Raw genomic sequence first — 16,631 nt, forward strand, 5'->3', positions numbered from 1 at the left:
TATTAAATTTTAAAAAAAAATTTTAAATTTTAAAATTTATTTCAGTAACATATACTTAAAAAATTCTTCAAAGATCCAGCTAAGCACACTTTTGCCAACATGTTTTAAGGCTTTCTTGTCAGTATTGCATTAGTTACATAGTCCTGGATTATTTAAAGTTGAGATTTTACAATGATAATATACATTTTCTCTCTTTTTAATGATTAAAATGCAGTTTTATTTTGTTCAAGTAATCGTAAAAATGATTTATCTGGGCTGAGCAAGCAGCACTGTGTTCCGTAAATAGGTGGGCAACTAAGACTTGGGAAGCAAAATGGTAACATAAAGCCCTCATACTTTTCTGCTCCTGCCACGACTACAACTTTGATACGCATGAAGCTAGTTTTGAACATTCTTCCAGGTGAGGGTGGCGGGTAGAGTTTGCTTCTAAATATTTTAATCACTTGCTAACAAAGAGTAGGTCTTGGCAGATCAGGAGCAGACTTGTAAAGGCTTAGGTGCTTGGAATAGTACTTGGGAATCCTAATTCCTGATGGAGCGTCCAATACGCAGTGATGCCTTTGTAGCGTGATGGGCATCACTGAATCTTTCTCAGTGAGTTTTTTTTTGTTATTGTTGTTGTTTTTTTGTAATATAAAGATCAGATGCTAACATGGCAGGAAGTTGAAAAATTTGTAGCTGGTAACATAAGCTCCTGGAAAAGAGAGCATTTGAAAACATGGATGTGGATAAAAGAAGTGAAAGGGTCAACTCTTGCTGTTTTGCATTAATGTTCAATTGTTTCTCTTATGATGATGTTAACTGACTTATGTTTTTATTTTGTAGCTTGTGCACTGAGGATATTGGGATAATTCTCTCTTTCCAAAGCACCCTAGCTTTGTATCAGTGTTTGTGCGTGTGGTCTCTGTAGCTCTCAGTCTGTATACTTGTTGTATCTTTTTTCTAGATTGTCTTCCTTCTCTCTTGATTTTTTAAATGTGCAGACCTCACCAGCTGTACTTACCTGATTGTTATACATAGTAGATGATTGAGTTAAATAATTAATAACTAAATAATAGTTATCAGGCTTTTAAACACTCTATCTTTACTTCAAAAAGTTCTAATTTTAAGAGTTATGTGCCTAATCCTTTATAATATATGTAATACTGGGGGCTTTAATTAATTTAAAAGATATTTTTGGCTCACTGAAACTTTTTGTAGCTTACACATTTTAACAGTTCATCTCATACTTGTCTGCTAATGACCATTGAATATTTAGAAAAAATGCAACAACATCCAATCTAGGTCACATTAAAAGTTTTATTAAAATTATGGCTGTACATTCCCACTTATATATTTTACCTTTTGGCTTTGTGAGCTCATTCAAATTTACGATGACGGTTTAAGTCTCCGTGTTCTATGATTGCGGCCAGAAATATAGTCAAAGATGAAGGAAAGATTTTCCACTGAAATAATTATTGGAGGGATGGATGGTTCCTATGACTCTTATTTGAGGTTAGTAAATCATATGGACATGTTTTCAAAGCCTTCAACTCCAAATTACATCGCTGAGCCACAGAACTGGGACAGTTAGTTAGGCGACACTGAGCCCCCCGGGGGTGGCCGAGGCGTGGCTAGGAAGTAACCCGACAAAGAACGCGCTCCTTACTCTGTGCTGTCTCACGATTGCTGTGTCAGGGTTGGAGTGTCTCACCAGGGCTGAAGCAGACATCGTGTTGCTGGTGGATGGATCGTGGAGCATCGGCCGGGCGAATTTTAGAACTGTGAGAAGCTTCATCTCTCGTATCGTGGAAGTCTTTGAGATTGGCCCCAAAAGAGTACAGATTGGTAGGTGTGACAACATTGAAGGCATTTAGACGTCTTCGTCATGCTCTTTTATATATGCTAATGCCAATGGTGTCCTTTTAGCCCTTGCTCAGTATAGCGGGGACCCCAGAACAGAGTGGCAGTTAAACGCTCACAAAGACAAGAAGAGCTTGTTGCAGGCTGTGGCAAACCTACCTTACAAAGGAGGCAATACCCTCACAGGTGAGTCAGGTGCTCCAGTGCGCTGTCAGCTCCTGCTTTCGGTCAGAGCTTGTGGCTGAGTAATGATGTGACCGATTCTCTTTTAACAATCCCACTAGGCATGGCTTTGAATTTCATTCGCCAGCAGAGCTTCAAGCCCCAAGCTGGCATGAGGCCTCGAGCTCGAAAAATCGGAGTTCTCATCACTGACGGAAAATCACAAGATGACGTTGAGGCACCTTCAAAAAAACTCAAGGATGAAGGCGTGGAGCTGTTTGCTGTTGGTAAGCATGGACGGGAATTGCCACGCCCCCAGGGGTGACAAATGTGCCGAGGATATTTTTGTAAAGATATTTTCTGAAGCATGAAAAAACAAACAGACACACTTGCCCTATCACGTTATTTATCAAAATAATGTACCAGGAAGTTCGTTCGTGTTTTTCTTTTCTCCTTGTAATGGGACGAAACTACATGGCTTCTTGGAAGGGAGTAACGAATCAAGAGGACAAATGTACTATTAATAGGATTCAGGAAATTCTTGTTTGGTTTTCCACAGCACCATGTTTATTTTTGATATCCGTTATTTCACTTTCCAGAAAAAACACTGAAGAGACACTTTTTGATGGGGAATCAGTGCTAGAAGCATTTAGAAGAAGCTAAACAAAACAGCCTTTAGTTTATATTATTTTTTGTTTCTATTTTATATATGTAATCATTTTATTATTCAGGAAAATCATATATACATTCTAGTTAACATTGAATATATAAGGGTAGCCCATGAAATATTTGCTTCGTTCCATTAATTTTTTTCTGAGACATGCTTTTAATTTGTGTACATCCATTTTCCCCAAGGTATTAAAAATGCTGATGAAGTTGAGTTAAAGATGATTGCAACAGATCCCGATGATACCCATGCATACAATGTGGCGGATTTTGAGTCCCTCTCCAGGATCGTGGATGACCTCGTCGTCAACTTGTGTAACAGCGTCAAAGGTCCAGGTAAGGTTAGCCCAGGGTTTCTCACCCTCAGCACTATTGGTATTTTGGTCCAGATAATTCTTTTCAGGATGGAGGAAGTGGATTCTTTTGTGCCTTGTGAGAAATTTTGCAGCATCCCTGGACTCTTCCCGCTGGAATACCAGTAACATCCCCTGAGTCATGACAACTAAAAATATCTTCAGAATTTGCCAGATGTCTGCTGGGGAGAATACTGCCTCCAGCTGAGAATCATTGATTTAGTCCCTGATATTTTTCTGATGGCATCAAACTGTACATGACTTCTAGCTTATTTGAGGATACATTTAGTTTATATGTGCCTGCACCACACACACACACACACACACACACACACACACACACACACAAGTGAGATTGGGGAAGAAAGAGAGATGCTTTCTTTCCTGGTTTATATCTATTCTCTGGTAAAGCATCTTCACTCTATATAACTATTAAATGGTTGTTCTCAGACTTTTATTTTCTAAAGTTTGCTGCCTTTTGTTTTTGATTAGAAATGGAAGAGGGGCTTATATATGATTCGCTTTGCCCCAACTACAGATGATCACATTTGATACTTTGCACTTGTAACCTCTAAATATAAAGACAAATTACAATTTTAGAATTTGGACTTTTGGAAAGGATATCATCTCTCTTTACCACTGAAGAAACAGATTTAGAGAAGTTCAATTACTTACTCAAGGCCAAGTGGGTAAAGACATTTTGAGAGGTCCTTGAAAAAAGGTAGCTATTGATAAGGAATTAAGATTTAGAAATAAAATTATGGAAGTGAATTTTTAGTGACAAGGAGTGGTATAAAATGATTACTATTTGTGTAAATCATAAGGCAAAAAACATGGTAAGCACCAAATTGAAGGTTTTTGGAAAACTAATGATAAAAACTATGGTTCTTATTATATGAGAAAAATTTCTTTTAAATACGTGTAGATTCTGGTAAAGATTGTCTTTCACTAATTTATTCTGGTTTTGGAAAGTTGGAATGTGTTTAATACATAAAGTGGTAGAAATGTTTCACGTGCTTTGGATACTGAGGATACATTTATTTGAATGTTCCTTCTTGAATTTCTCTCTCCAAAAGTTTGCAGATTTTCTTTTTGGATTTTGAACAATAGGCTGACCTTTTCCCAGGAGAAACAGACCAGCCAGGAATCCAGAATTTGTAGGCATCTGGCTCTGGATTAGCTGAGAGAGTTGCGGTTTTATTCAGTTGGAGAGAATTTTGAGTGGGGATGAAAACATCTTTTATCTCTTTTTCTTTATTTTTTTTTACATCAGCTACGTAATAGTTGCATTCATTTAGTTTCCCAGACAGTAAAATTGCTTGATAATTTTGTAGGCTTGATTATGACCCAAGTACAGTAAAGGTTAGGATACTAAGAATGGAAATTCTTTTTCTCAGCTTTGGCTTCCAAAGAAAGTAGAAAGAGTTTACATGAGAATGATTTGCCATGCTCACAGAGTCACTGCATTTGTTCTCGTATAATTATTATTTGGAACATCTGTCTAACGGTCCTAATGAGCCTAATATTTCTATTTTCATTGACATTTATTCCAAATATTTTTCTGTATCAGTCATTTCACCTATACTTATGAACAGAGAAAACAATCACAGGCAGTAGGATATTCCCGAATTTTAGAAGACTTGGTGGTTTCTCCTGTCTCCTGAGTGAGAAAATGGTTAGCTTCTCGTACCACTGAATTAGATCTTGTAAAGGAACTAAACATGAATAGGAAGCCAATTCTGTCTTCACAGAGTATAACTTACAGTTATGGAGATAAGACACGAATATAAATAGTCAATAAGATAATGAGGGCAGTGAACTTGGATGGTGCCAAGAGTGATAAAGGCAGTGGAGCTGTCAGGACTCATGGTGTCATTGACTGGTATATGTACAAGGTTAGAGACCAGAGCAAGTATCCAAGGCTAAGTCAGAGGTTTTGAGTCTAGGTGACTGATAAACTGTGGTGCTTTCAGGAAGAGGGGGAGCAACTTTTCATGAAAGATAATGAGCTCAGGTTTGAATTTCCTGAGGCTGAAGAACCCTTTGGCCATCCATTCAGAGAGGACTTATGAGTATTGGGCCTCTAAGCTGATTTACCGTAACTTCTTAGTATGTGAAAGAATACATGTAAAAGCTTGAAATATGGAGAGGAATACCATTTCAACCAAATTTAAATGTCATCGCCTTGCTATAATAATGAAAAAAGTGTATGTACTTCATTTCCACGTGTAGGTGACTTGGAAGCACCTTCCAACCTAGTTATCTCTGAGCAGACCCATCGTTCTATGAGAGTGAGCTGGACACCTCCTTCTGACAGCGTGGATAGATATAAGGTGGAATACTACCCAGTTTCTGGAGGGAAACGGCAAGAAGTGAGTAGACAACAGCTACAACCCGCTCCTTCCTGGTCCTGAGATTGGGTCCTCCTCCTTAGGGCTCTGAGAGGAATGCTGGGGGGATGTAGGGGGCAGAACTGAGTCCAAGATGGCGCTCTCCATTTCTTTCTAGGCAAGCACTTCCATTTGGGCTTAATTAGAGGGAAAGAGCTTTGCTTAATTTCTTATGGTTTTTTAATTAAGTATTTTTAATTAAGGATTAAGAGGATGCTTAATTTATTCATGAGTTTATATTAGAATCATCGAGTAGGAAGAGAACATCGAAGACCTTCTAGTTCTACCCACTAATTTTACAAATAAGGAAACAACAGCTGGGAGAATAAACTGTATGAATTGTCCAAGATCTCATTGTAATCTGGTGGTTTCCAGAAACAAAAGACAATGGTCTCATTAAAATATAATTTCTAAGCTCATCGTAGTTAACTACTTCACAATTATAGGAGAAGAGAGGGAAGTGATTATAACATAAGTTGTTACTCTTTTTAAAATTTTTCCCCTAGTTTTATGTGAGCCGATTGGAAAGTAGCACAGTACTGAAAGACCTGAAGCCTGAAACTGAGTATGTTGTTAATGTGTATTCTGTGGTAGAAGATGAATACAGTGAGCCTCTGAAGGGCACAGAAAAAACCTGTAAGTCAGATTTTTAAAAAAATCTTCTCATTGTTTTATTTTTTAAGATAAAGAGGTGACAGCCCTTGTGGGATTTTTTGTGTGTTCTTTTTTAAAAAAATTTTATCGAAATGTAGTTGATTTACAGTGTTGTGTTAGTTTCAGGTGCACAGCAAAGTGATTCAGTTATACGTATACATTCTTTTTTAGATTCTTTTCCCTTCTAGGTTATTACCAGATATTGAGTAGAGTTCCCTGTGCTATACAGTAGGTCCTGGTTGGTTATCTATTTTATATATAGTAGTGTGTATATGTTAACCCCAAACTCCTAATTTCTCTGTCCCCCCTACCCCAATCCTCTTTGGTAACCATAAGTTTGTTTTCTATGTCTGTGAGTCTATTTGTGTTTTGTTAAATAAGTTCATTTGTACCGTGTGGGACTTTTGTCAGCCTTCCAAATCATTCCTTTATTCGATATCCATTCAACACATATTTACTGAATGCGTACTTTGTGCAGATCCTCAATAAATACTCTGTGGTTTTCTGCTTTTACTGGCTGCTCCTGCCATCATGAGACCTGGCTGGGTAGTCATGGTCTGAGATATCTTAGAGGGCAAAGTACCTTTAACAGTTATCCACTTCTTAAGGGAAGATACCATGTGGGGAGTGGGACTCAGATTACCTGGAAGAGCAGCTTGCAGGAGTGACCCAGCTCAGTTCTTCCTGCGGGCAGTGAGAGCTCCCCCTTTTTTTTTTTACTGACTTTTGGACTCTGGCCTTTACTGGAGAAGCTCTAATGGCTTTGGCTTCGAGTAGAGCTTTGGGGAACGATGTTCCTCACTCCTATTCCTGGTAGGGCTTCTGAAGCCATATGAAAATACTCTTTCCTTCTCCCATCTTTGTGGCTGGGCTGCAGGAAGAAGGGAGGCCTCTTACGAGAGGGAGGAGTGGGCGTCACTGCATCGCCTCTACTTACTGCTCAGTCCCTTAGGTCTTTATCTCTTCTCTTATTTCCCTTTATGTTAGACCGTCAGAGGTGGGAAATAATGTATTTCATAATGGGCAGGATTAATCTGCTAATTCCTTAAAACTTTAAACTCAATCTTAGGACAAAAAATAGAAAGCTGTGTAGGTGTTAAGTGGAGAGAAGGCAGTAAGCCTTTTACTCTGCCTCGTGGGCTAATCTTCTTTCTGAAGAATCCCCTAAGTTCCACTTATTAATAGATGGTACTCTCATTTAAAATTTTTTAAAAAGAAAATTGAAATGAAATATGATGTTGGCTTTTTATGTATGAAATTTTATGGTTGAAGAATGAAAATGGTCAACTTACAGATGTTCCGGAAAAAGGGATTGAAATCTCAGGAAGTTGGTCTCTGTTTTGGCTTCCACGTGAGCTCACTAGAATGCCATTTTACACTTAAATTTCTTTGCTCTATGAAATAGTTATCACATGCAGTCCTAGTATGAGGTGGCGATAAACAATGAGATCGAGCTTTCGCGGGGAGAGGAAAGGGTTATATTAACTCTCATTGATTTCTCACAGCAACCTATTTTCTATTTAGCATATACAAATATCAATAACTAAGTAGGAAACGATTGAAAAATGGGTAGACTGACAAGAACTAGACTGGTGTCTTCTTTTACATTCCAACAGTGCCGGTGCCCGTGGTCAGCCTGAACATTTACGACATTGGCTCGACCACCATGCACGTGCAGTGGCAGCCAGTGGGGGGCGCTACTGGCTACTCCTTGTCCTACGAACCCATCAACGCCACAGAGCCGACCAAACCCAAAGAGGTGGGAGGCGTTTGTTTCTTTATTGTTGGGTCTTCCTGGGACTTCAGGGTTGCAGAGTCCCCATTAAGGGGCAGTTACTCACGAACTCATTTATAACTTTACACCCAAAGCAGAAAAACACAAGATTAGATTTGTGACCTGTGACGAATCTTAAAAAAACATCAGCGTGAGAAAGGAAATGCAGGGCAGAGAAATGAAAAATCAAAGTTGTGTGAAAATCTAGCAGTCACCGATTGGTGTAATTGTCCATCCCCTGTTAGTGGAAACGTTTAATTTGAATGTGTTGTCTCCCCTCGGCATGTCCTTCGGCAGATGCGCTTGGAGCCGACAGTGACCAACGTGCAGCTGAGTGACCTCTTCCCCAACACTGAGTACGCGGTCACGGTCCAGGCCTCCCTTCACGACCTCACCAGCGACCCCTTCACCGCGAGGGAGGTCACCTGTAAGACGTCGCCAGTTCTCCTTCCTCCCTTACTGCTGTGAATACGACACGTTCCTTAGGCTTCTTCTTTCACCCGATCGTGCTAACGATAATTTTGATAATCTGTGTGTCAGTTGTAGGGTTATTACTTATGGCAATCTAACTTGAGAATTAAGGTTATTTCTGGACTTATGGCAGCATCTTAAATTGATTGTAAGATTCACATTTATTTTCCCATATTTTGAGATGTATCTTACAGTCAGTGGTGTCTTACAATTGCTCTTGGCGAGGTGTCAGTCAGGGAATAGAACATAAAATAAAGGTGCATCTTACAATCCCTATTGTTGTAGATGCATGGCACTGGTGAGAAGGGAATGTCGGGTGAGTGTAGTTTTGGAGGAAGATACTAGGTTTAAGATCAAGATGTTCCAAGTTCTCGTTGAAGTAGAAACTATGGCACACACGAATAAGTCTGTTTCTGTTAAGTAAATTAACTCAATCCCCAAACATACTGATCATCTACGACACTCCAGTCTTGCGCTTAGGTGTTGAGAATGTACTGATAAAAATGTAGAGCAGCGTGGAGGACCCGGACCCTTTCATGGTCTGCACTTCTCTTGTGTGTATTGTTCAGCCCCTTTTGTGTTTCTGGGTTGCTTCCCTAGCATTTAGGTGCTTTTCCTTGGAAAGTGACAGTGATTGTTCTTAGGCTCCTGGCCTTACGCAGCCGGTAGTTTTGTTTCATGCTTCTCGAGGTGGGCATGCTGGGATTCTAAGTATGTCTTGGCTTAAATTTTGTGAGTCTCAGACCACATTTCGAAGGAAATTAAGAAGTTGGAAGAAACGTTCAAGGGGGAACGGCGTTGAGACAGAAGCATGATGAGGCAGAAAAGAGAAACCCCACAAGGCGAAGCAGGATACAGTCACTGACAACAAATAATCATCTGTCATGTGTCGGATCCTATCTGGAGCTGGTGGTTTGCGGCAGTGGGTTGACGGCAGGTGGAGAGAGTGGGGAGCGAGCCAGGCGTGGAAACGTGTTCTGGGAGTGCTGGGCGAGGGGACCCGAGTCATAGTGGGGTGAAAGACGAATGCGGCTATGGATTTGGATGTGGGGCTAGACTGCAGCAGTAGGGCAGGCGAGGGCACAGAGAGGCGCTGAGAGACGAAGACATTGAAGGGATGGAGGTGCAGAAACATGGAAGTGGAGACAGAGATTCAGGAAGAGAGACGTACAGACTTGAAAGGAGAGACAAAGGAGGTTGATGAAAGAGGCAGCTCGCGAGAGTGAGATACGTCTCAAATAACAAGAGAAGATCTCTCCATTAGTTCTCCTCCTCCTTGTCCTTTTTAAGGTAAAGCTTTGTTCGACTTGGTGAAAATTTATCATTTGGATTTTCTTCTAACCGTTTGGGCTCCTGTGGGTTTTCTCGTAAGCTTATTGGTTGCTTAATTTCGGCTTATCTTCATGCTTCACTCTTGTAACCATTTGTTTTTCTATCACGTTCTTCAGGAAGCATGAATCATTTTCTTTTTAAATTAATTAATTAATTAATTTATTTTTGGCTGTGTTGGGTCTTCATTTCTGTGCGAGGGCTTTCTCTAGTTGCGGCGAGCGGGGGCCACTCTTCATCGCGGTGCGCGGGCCTCTCACTGTTGCGGCCTCTCTTGTTGCGGAGCACAGGCTCCAGACGTGCAGGCTCAGTAGTTGTGGCTCACGGGCCTAGTTGCTCCGCGGCATGTGGGATCTTCCCAGGCCAGGGCTCGAACCCGTGTCCCCTGCATTGGCAGGCAGATTCTCAACCACTGTGCCACCAGGGAAGCCCAGCATGACTCATTTTGATTTCTATCTTAACCAATTTAAATATCTGATAAAGACACGTGAGCTGTACATTTATGATTAATTATGATCTATTATAGCTGAGCAACAAGTAAGAGCTTACTTAAATAGAATGGGAGAAAGTTAACATATAAATGAGAAGTTAGAGTTGTGATAAAAATTTAAATTTATCCTGTTTTTAAAAAGCCTCCTTAAGAAGAATTCAGCTGTACCTGGTAGAATCAAAGTGCTTTTATCATCATAGCCAGTTTGTTTAGTTACTTTGCTGCACACCTTTAAGTTTTCTCCAAACAACTTCTTGAAAGCTTGTGTGGATGCTTTAGAGCTCTGTGGCTGAGAACCACATCTGGCCCTAATTTCTCATGCATTTCCAGTGCCTTTGCCCAGTCCTCGAGACCTGAAACTCAGAGATGTGACTCACAGCACCATGAACGTCTTATGGGAACCTGCACCTGGAAAAGTGCGTAAATACATTGTTCGCTACAAAACACCAGAAGAGGATGCCAAAGAGGTAGGTTGAGGTTAGAAGGGGTTTAGAAATATTTGTTTAGTCCTAGTAGGTTTAGCAGAAGAACCTAAACAAGTATAGCGTGTTTTGAATACTCGTCACTTTATGAACATAGTGTTGGAAACGTTATATATTTACAGAGCACTATTTGAATGTTGATAATATATTGGACTGTCTTGCATTTAGTTTAGAAATGTTCTGCTGTGTGACATTAATCCTGAAAACATCACCCTTTGTAGATAAAGAGTTATAGAATCTAGATGGCATTTCGCTCTCCTCCAGATGCTTAATATGGTGCTCTGCATTCTACGAATTACTAAAAAATGGCATAATAATGTTTCTAAAAATGAAAGCTAGCCAGGGGATGCAGGAAAGAAGAGGGGGAGTTTGTCAGGGAATGGGAAGATAGGCCACTTGAGCAGGACAGAGAGAAAGTCGGAACATAATGTCAGAGGATTGTCCCTTTGGCTTTGAGCATTTTTGAGGTGATGCTGAGATGGGGAGTTATTTCCATGACAACCCGCTTCAAAGTGGAAGCAAACTGAGGAGCTTCACCGGCGAATGGGTTTAAAACTTACGTTTGCCTGAAGGGGCATTAGTGTGAGAATCCCAGAGGCATTTTTGGAAGCTAGAAATCGTTTCTCTAAGCACCCGGTTACAGACTGTGCTGGTCATTTGCATTGCACACAAGCTAATTTATACCTGTGCACACATTCATTTCATTCTGGGTTTCAATGTCGAAAGCAGTACAATGACCAGTGGGTCTAATCAGCTAAGGCACAGGAGAGTTTTTCTGAAAGAAATTGCACAATGATACAAAGGGAGACGGGGAAGTGGGGGAAACGATTAGGTTGTTTGAATTCCTAGGCAGTCATCATTTACCAGACACTAGTGCCAGATACAGCTCAGTACATACATTTTTTCCGCTTTGGAAACATTTTAAATGATCTCCAGTTCCTGGACTCTTATGCAAATTGGAAAACACTGCTGTTTTTTGTACCACAATTCTTATGCTCTTGCGCTGAGAGATATAGCCAACAACAGAGGGCTGTCAAAATTCAACTTTGTAAACATGGTTCCACTGCTCTATTGTAGGTAGAGGTGGACAGGTCACGGACCAGCACACCTCTTAAAGACCTCATCTCACAAACCCGGTACACAGTCAGCGTGTCTGCGGTCTATGATGAGGGGGAGTCTCCCCCAGCGACTGCCCAGGAAACCACCCGTGAGTTGTGCTTACGCTTTATTGATAATTGGAAAACAACACTGCATGCACGTGTCACTGAACTAACTGGGCTATTTCGTTTCTTTAAAAAAACATTTTTTTTTATTGGTGTACAGTCGATTTGCAATGTTGTGTTAGTTTCAGGTGTACAGCAAAGTGATTCAGTTATACACACACACGCACATGTGTATACGTATTCCTTTTCAGATTCTTTTCCCTTATAGGTTATCACAAAATACTGAGTATAGTTCTCTGTGCATTTCTTAATGTTATTTTTGCCAGAATTTAATACTGTATGGGTTCATAGATTGTTTTTCACTTATTTTCTTCCCATCTTCTATCTTTATGTCCATTCCTTTTATGATCATTTCTTTCCTATTATTCTATCAGCCACTGTCCCTAATTCATCTTCCAGATACTTAACCAGGGTGTGTGTGTGTGTGTGTGTGTGTGTGTGTGTGTGTGTAAGGGGGTGGGGAGAAAGCATATGGGACGTTTTCTCTGGAAAGTTATCAGTTTTTTTTGAGATCTTACTATATGTAAAGTGCTATCAGGGCTAACAAAATAAAAGCATCTTTGCTCTCAGTAGTATTCCATTGTGAAGATAAAAAGTAACGATACATGGGATCACGTAAGGAAGGTGAGGTACATGGCACTCAGAGGAAGGGGAGATTCCACAGCGGGAAGGTGGAAGGATACAGGGCACCTGCAGGGGCCCCACCTTCCCTGCTCCATTCTGGGCCACCTCAGGGGATGTCGCTTTCTCTCCTTCTCATGCTGCTTCCATAGTATTTAACCCAATTATTATTGCCTGTTGGTCTTTTCCTATCTATTCTACTTCCCCCTGGCTCCTTCCTCATGAAGGCACAAACATATTTATTTTGCTCAGTTTTGAATCTCCAGTTTCTGACTCAGTGTTCAGCCCATCATTTCCTATTTATTTATTTATTTATTTATTTATTTATTTTTGGCTGTGTTGGGTCTTCGTTTCTGTGCGAGGACTTTCTCCAGTTGTGGCAAGCGGGGGCCACTCTTCATCGCGGTGCGCGGGCCTCTCACTATCGTGGCCTCTCTTGTTGCGGAGCACAGGCTCCAGATGCGCAGGCTCAGTAATTGTGGCTCACGGGCCCAGTTGCTCCGCGGCATGTGGGATCCTCCCAGACCAGGGCTCGAACCCGTGTCCCCTGCATTGGCAGGCGGACCCTCAACCACTGCGCCACCAGGGAAGCCCCATTTCCTATTTAAATGCTGGTTAAGAAATTGAGGTCTAGAGCCAGCAGGGTTCCCAAGAACTATAATGGGAGCCACAGAGGTAACTCAAAATTTTCTAGAAAATAGAAAAGGTAAGGAGAAAAATGAATTTTAATAATGTGTTTTATTCAGCCCAGTGTATCTAAAATGTTAGCATTTCAACATTTATCCGTATACTAATTATTTATATTTCACATTTTTTTTTGGTAGTAATGTTTTCGCAATCCGGTGTGTCTTTTTTTTTTTTAACATCTTTATTGAAGTATAATTGCTTTACAATGGTGTGTTAGTTTCTGCTTTAAAACAAAGTGAATCAGTTATACATATACATATGTTCCCATATCTCTTCCCTCTTGCATCTCCCTCCCTCCCACCCTCCCTATCCCACCCCTCTAGGTGGTCACAAAGCACCAAGCTGATCTCCCTGTGCTATGCGGCTGCTTCCCACTAGCTATCTATTTTACATTTGGTAGTGTATATATGTCCATGACACTCTCTCACCCTGTCACATCTCACCCCTCCCCCTCCCCATATCCTCAAGTCCATTCTTTAGTAGGTCTGTGTCTTTATTCCCATCTTGCCACTAGGTTCCTCATGACCTTTTTTTTTTTTTTCCTTAGATTCCATATATATGTGTTAGCATACTGTATTTGTTTTTCTCTTTCTGACTTACTTCACTCTGTATGACAGACTCTAACTCCATCCACCTCATTACAAATACCTCCATTTCATTTCTTTTTATGGCTGAGTAATATTCCACTGTATATATGTGCCACATCTTCTTTATCCATTCATCCAGTGATGGACACTTTGGTTGCTTCCACGTCCTGGCTATTGTAAATAGAGCTGCAATGAACATTTTGGTACATGACTCTTTTTGAATTATGGTTTTCTCAGTGTATATGCCCAGTAGTGGGATTGCTGGGTCGTATGGTAGTTCTATTTTTAGTTTTTTAAGGAACCTCCATACTGTTCTCCATAGTGGCTGTATCAATTTACATTCCCACCAACAGTGCAAGAGGGTTCCCTTTTCTCCACACCCTCTCCAGCATTTATCGTTTCTCGATTTTTTGATGATGGCCATTCTGACCGGTGTGAGATGATACCTCATTGTAGTTTTGATTTGCATTTCTCTAATGATTAAGGATGTTGAGCATTCTTTCATGTGTCTGTTGCCCATCTGTATATCTTCTTTGGAGAAATGTCTGTTTAGGTCTTCTGCCCATTTTTGGATTGGGTTGTTTGTTTTTTTGTTATTGAGCTGCATGAGCTGCTTGTAAATCTTGGAGATTAATCCTTTGTCAGTTGCTTCATTTGCAAATATTTTCTCCCATTCTGAGGGTTGTCTTTTGGTCTTGTTTACGGTTTCCTTTGCTGTGCAAAAGCTTTTAAGTTTCATTAGGTCCCGGTGTGTCTTAATTTACACCTTTAGCACATCTCAATTCAGATGCCTCATTTCAAATGCTCAATAGCTACATGTGGCTGGTGCCTCCCATGGTGGACAGCACAGGGAGTCTAGAGAATTTAAATGACTTGCCCAGCCTCGTCCAGGAAGCTAGTGGTGAGGGATCAGTGCTATAGTCCAGAACTTTACCTCCTATCCAGCAACTCCGTCACCAGGGGCTCAGAAGCTTCTCCTTCAGTGCCCAGCTGTCTATACATGATCAAGGCATCTTGTCAAATTTCACAGCCTCCTCCTTAACTCCAGACAGTATCCACTTCTGCTGTTTTCTTACCATGTGAAATCTCTTAGCAACTTTAATAACCTTCTTGGCATCAGTTCTTTCCTGGAAGGGTAGTGGCTAGAGACGAAAATTTGTCCACATGAGCAGGCTGACAGATTTTCATAAATACAACAGGAATTTAAAGGGAAGTAAAGGAATAGTAAAGGGAAGAAAAAGTCAAGAAGAAAGACCAGTCAAAGCCTGTCATTTAATATACTAAATTAATACTTGTTTTTAATCCTTAAGATTTCCTAAGAACTTTTAGATACATCCAAAGTGCACCCTTAATGGTTGGTTTGTTTTGCAGTTGTGCGTGTGAAAGTGGTATTATCTCAATGGGCCTTTTCATTGTAACTAATAGAAAGAAATTTTTGGTGGCTCTGGCTTTTGTGTAGTTGGCTTTGGTTACCAGGAGATGATAGAGAAATAATTGACAATGAAAGCTCAGAACTGGTGTCAGACGTTCCAAATTGCTTGTGCCGCAAACCAGCTGCAGTGCCTGGTCAACAGAAGGGCTCTTAGTTGGGATTTCAGCCATCATCAGCACTGCAGGGCTAGTCCTGCCTGTGAATAGAGCTGATACAGTCAGCTTCACATTGTGTGTAAGGTTAGTGACCTGCCGGAAAAGCTTATGCGTGGATTACTTAGATCATAAGATTTCATGGACCATGAAGGTCCATGAACCCTCTGATATTATGGGCTAAAGTCTGTGCTTCTGTACTGCTGTGCAAAAGAGTCCAGGGTTTTCCGTAGATTCTCAAAAAGCGTGAGGGACAAAACGATGAAGAACCACCGTGTTAGAACAGTATGACTAAATGGTACCTTTTAAAAAAAAAAAATCACCATTTTAATGGACGGGAAGTAGTCTATTATAGCCATAAAATGCTTGCAGTTTTCGGGGCTCTCTCTCATACTTACTTTCAAATGAACTGAATTGGTAAGATACTTGGTTCTAAGCAATGTTGTCAACCAGTTTTCCCATGTCCATTAAAATAGAACAAGGCAGTTTTATTATATTAAGTTTGGGGATCACATCGAAAAACAGTCCTGCCTTTTCTCATGACAGGCACTGTGCCAGCCCCAGCAAACCTACAGATTACTGAAGTAACACCGGAGAGTTTCAGAGGGACTTGGGATCACGGAGCTTCTGATGTGTCTCTCTACAGAATCACCTGGGCACCTTCTGGAAGCACAGATAAGATGGAGGTAGTGTTAACTCTTTTTTTCTCGCTCTCTTTTTTTTTTAGATCGCATTTCATTATAGGGACTCTTGTTTGAAATATGTATTACCTCTGTTGCCTGAAAAGCATCCTTTCCTACTAGTGACTTTTGAGCTCATGGCATGCCTCAAAGCAGGAGGAATATCTGGCTAAATGATGTCAACCAACTGCCATGGAGTTCATGATGCACCTGTGACTTAACCTTGTGTGGGTTTGTTGTTTCTTCCTCTTCCCCTAAGACCATCCTAAATGGAGATGAGAATACTTTGCTGTTTGAAAACCTGAACCCGAACACTCTCTATGAAGTTTCTGTTACTGCCATCTATCCTGATGAGTCAGAAAGCGAAGACCTGACTGGCAGCGAGCGCACGTGTAGGTGTTCAGCCTTCAGTAGGACGTTGTTATCTTAAAATGAACAGAATAGAGCTATGCCTATATTCGTAATATTTCCCCATATTCTGTTTTTTGTAGTGCGTTTGATACCCTTAACAACACAAGGTAAGAATTTAATTTGCTGATTGTACGGATGACCAAATAATGAATGAATGAATGAAAAATAACACAAAATCCATTGCAAACAGGCCTTCTGCTTTTAAATCGTAAGGTGTCGATTGGG

At 40.6% G+C, this 16,631-nt stretch overlaps 1 protein-coding gene across 5 annotated transcripts in view; it reads left to right on the forward strand.

Annotated features, from left to right (window-relative positions):
- COL12A1 (collagen type XII alpha 1 chain) overlaps positions 1-16,631 on the forward strand; it is a 149,657-nt gene that overhangs the window by 74,491 nt on the left and 58,535 nt on the right. For 4 of the 5 annotated variants that reach the window (XM_059941783.1, XM_059941785.1, XM_059941782.1 and 1 more), the window contains 13 exons: positions 1,678-1,827; positions 1,909-2,028; positions 2,127-2,291; positions 2,860-3,006; positions 5,256-5,395; positions 5,920-6,049; positions 7,684-7,826; positions 8,139-8,268; positions 10,462-10,598; positions 11,691-11,820; positions 15,862-16,001; positions 16,255-16,387; positions 16,487-16,513. In XM_059941783.1, coding sequence (XP_059797766.1) covers positions 1,678-1,827; positions 1,909-2,028; positions 2,127-2,291; positions 2,860-3,006; positions 5,256-5,395; positions 5,920-6,049; positions 7,684-7,826; positions 8,139-8,268; positions 10,462-10,598; positions 11,691-11,820; positions 15,862-16,001; positions 16,255-16,387; positions 16,487-16,513 — 1,692 coding nt within the window. The remainder of the gene's footprint in view (positions 1-1,677; positions 1,828-1,908; positions 2,029-2,126; positions 2,292-2,859; positions 3,007-5,255; positions 5,396-5,919; positions 6,050-7,683; positions 7,827-8,138; positions 8,269-10,461; positions 10,599-11,690; positions 11,821-15,861; positions 16,002-16,254; positions 16,388-16,486; positions 16,514-16,631) is intronic. The other variant, XM_059941784.1, reaches the window with a different exon arrangement.

This window comes from Balaenoptera ricei, chromosome 12 (assembly GCF_028023285.1).
Source record: "Balaenoptera ricei isolate mBalRic1 chromosome 12, mBalRic1.hap2, whole genome shotgun sequence".
NCBI classification, from domain to species: domain Eukaryota; kingdom Metazoa; phylum Chordata; class Mammalia; order Artiodactyla; family Balaenopteridae; genus Balaenoptera; species Balaenoptera ricei.